The following is a 1,866-nucleotide window of genomic DNA, read 5'->3' as shown; positions in this document are numbered from 1 at the left end:
AGCTCTTTGTCTGCAATAAATACCAGTATTTGGTTTCCGACCCTTCACCATTTTTACTCCAACAGTCTCTGTCTCTCTCTAACACTGACCTCTCTCTTTCCTTCCTTTGAGATTGTCCTTCTCAAGCTCTCTAGTCTTTACTTCCGGGAAGAGAAGCCTGGGTTGAGTGTACTCAAAATGCCGAAACATGTGGAGTTCTTTCAAGAGAAGGTACTTCATGCTTATGGCCTATGAGAAGCCACGTCCCTTTCTAGTGTTCTTCAAACAGGTGATCTGCAGTTAACACATAAAGGCTTTGAAGGTTGTCCGGTGAAATTTGGAGCCACAGATGTTCCTCTCCAACGACAGGACAGCCAACTCCACCCCATTATACGACGATGACTCATCCATTTTCAATCCTGCTTCTTTATCTTTCTACCACTTCTCTCCAACCATTTCTGAACATAACCATTCTCAGCTTGCCCACTTGCCGCTACCTCAACCGCAGCTCTTGACAGCAAATACCAACTTGGTTACTGAAACTTTTAATGACATGGCGGTTTCAGGCAGAACCATGCCGATTGCTGAGAAACAGAACCCAGAGCAGAAGAGATCAGTAAAGAGGGATCGGCACAGCAAGATTACCACTGCTCAAGGCATCAGAGATCGGAGGATGAGATTGTCCCTCGAGGTTGCCCGGGATTTCTTCGGCCTGCAAGACTTGCGCGGTGATGACAAACCAAGTAAAACCATCAGGTGGCTGCTAAACCAGTGCAAAGGACCAATCAAAGACCTTGCAAGAGATAAAGAACTGAAAACAAAACAGAAATCTGGTGGTGGTGGTGGTGGAGGTGGAGGTGGCGGCGGCGGCCCTTCTAAGAGTGTCTCCTCCACATCTGAGTGTGAGGTCATATCAGGGATTGAAGAGATCAGCAATGCCAGAGACTATGAAGGGATGGTACCTGAGAAGAAAGCTTTGACAAACAGAAGAAAGAGACAGCCACGTAAAACTAAATTTCCTACTATTGCAAGGGAATCAAGGGAGAAGGCACGAGCAAGGGCTAGGGAGAGGACTAGAGAGAAAATAATAGCTCGAAGGCTTACTTTATTTGCAAGCCCTTCTGAAACTGGTGAAGAATCTGGGATCTCCCATGGCCATGAAATGAAGTCTGCAATAGCAGAGATAGCTGTCAATAAAGAACCCAGTTCAAATTTATTAGGCCTTCAGAGGCCTAACACAAACGGTATTGAAGAACGTCTAATGATCACCAATAATTCAAGCCTTCCTTCCATCTTCTGTTACCAGCATGAGAATGCAATCACACAAGGGTTAGTTTGCAGCAATAACAACCACAACTACAGCAACTGCAACAGCAACAACAATATCCCTTGTTTTGAGAATTGGGATTTTGACAGCATCAGGACACACTATTGTAGCAACTCATATCCATCAGCAGGTAATATCCAGGACAGAATATCTACCTCAGTGTTCCTAACTACTTCAGAAATTCACCCTCCATGTCACTTTTCAGATGTTTCAAATGTTGGCAAGCCCTGGGAGGGTTACTGTTAAAAACAAGAGATTAATGTTATTTCTTTCTCTTTGTGCCAGGTATTTGAGTATTAGTGTTACAAGCTACTGTAAGCTTTCCAATTTCTTCTGATCTTCCATATGGTTTTGCTTCTTATTGACAAGATGTAACTTTTGGTGGTATATTGGACCATATAGTGAAAATTATTGTCTGAAATCTAGCCATCAGAAGTTATGGCTCTTGTTTTCTTGCTTGCATGATGATCAGCATGTTGAATTGCTATTTTTTAAAGAAAAAAAATTTATAGACCACAGTTAAACCTGAGTTTAATGACCTGTGAAAAGACATAATTTTC

General features: G+C 42.7%; 1 protein-coding gene across 1 annotated transcript; it reads left to right on the top strand.

Moving 5' to 3' along the window:
• Positions 1–328: 328 nt before the first annotated feature.
• LOC149012405 (uncharacterized) lies at positions 329–1,552 on the top strand. Its single transcript, XM_089157597.1, has one exon. It carries the CDS (start codon positions 329–331, stop codon positions 1,550–1,552), a length of 1,224 nt encoding a protein of 407 aa, XP_089013723.1.
• The last annotated feature ends 314 nt before the right edge of the window (positions 1,553–1,866 follow it).

Source organism: Hakea prostrata, chromosome 6 (assembly GCF_041222555.1).
Source record: "Hakea prostrata isolate BN-2017 chromosome 6, UWA_Hpros_2, whole genome shotgun sequence".
Lineage (NCBI taxonomy): Eukaryota > Viridiplantae > Streptophyta > Magnoliopsida > Proteales > Proteaceae > Hakea > Hakea prostrata.
Note: the sequence above shows the minus strand (reverse complement) of the source record. Positions and strands in the feature narration are given on the sequence as shown.

What these genes read in the sequence shown, in the direction of transcription:
- LOC149012405 (XM_089157597.1), top strand. Translation starts at nt 329, where the DNA reads ATGTTCCTCTCCAACGACAGGACAGCCAACTCCACCCCATTATACGAC.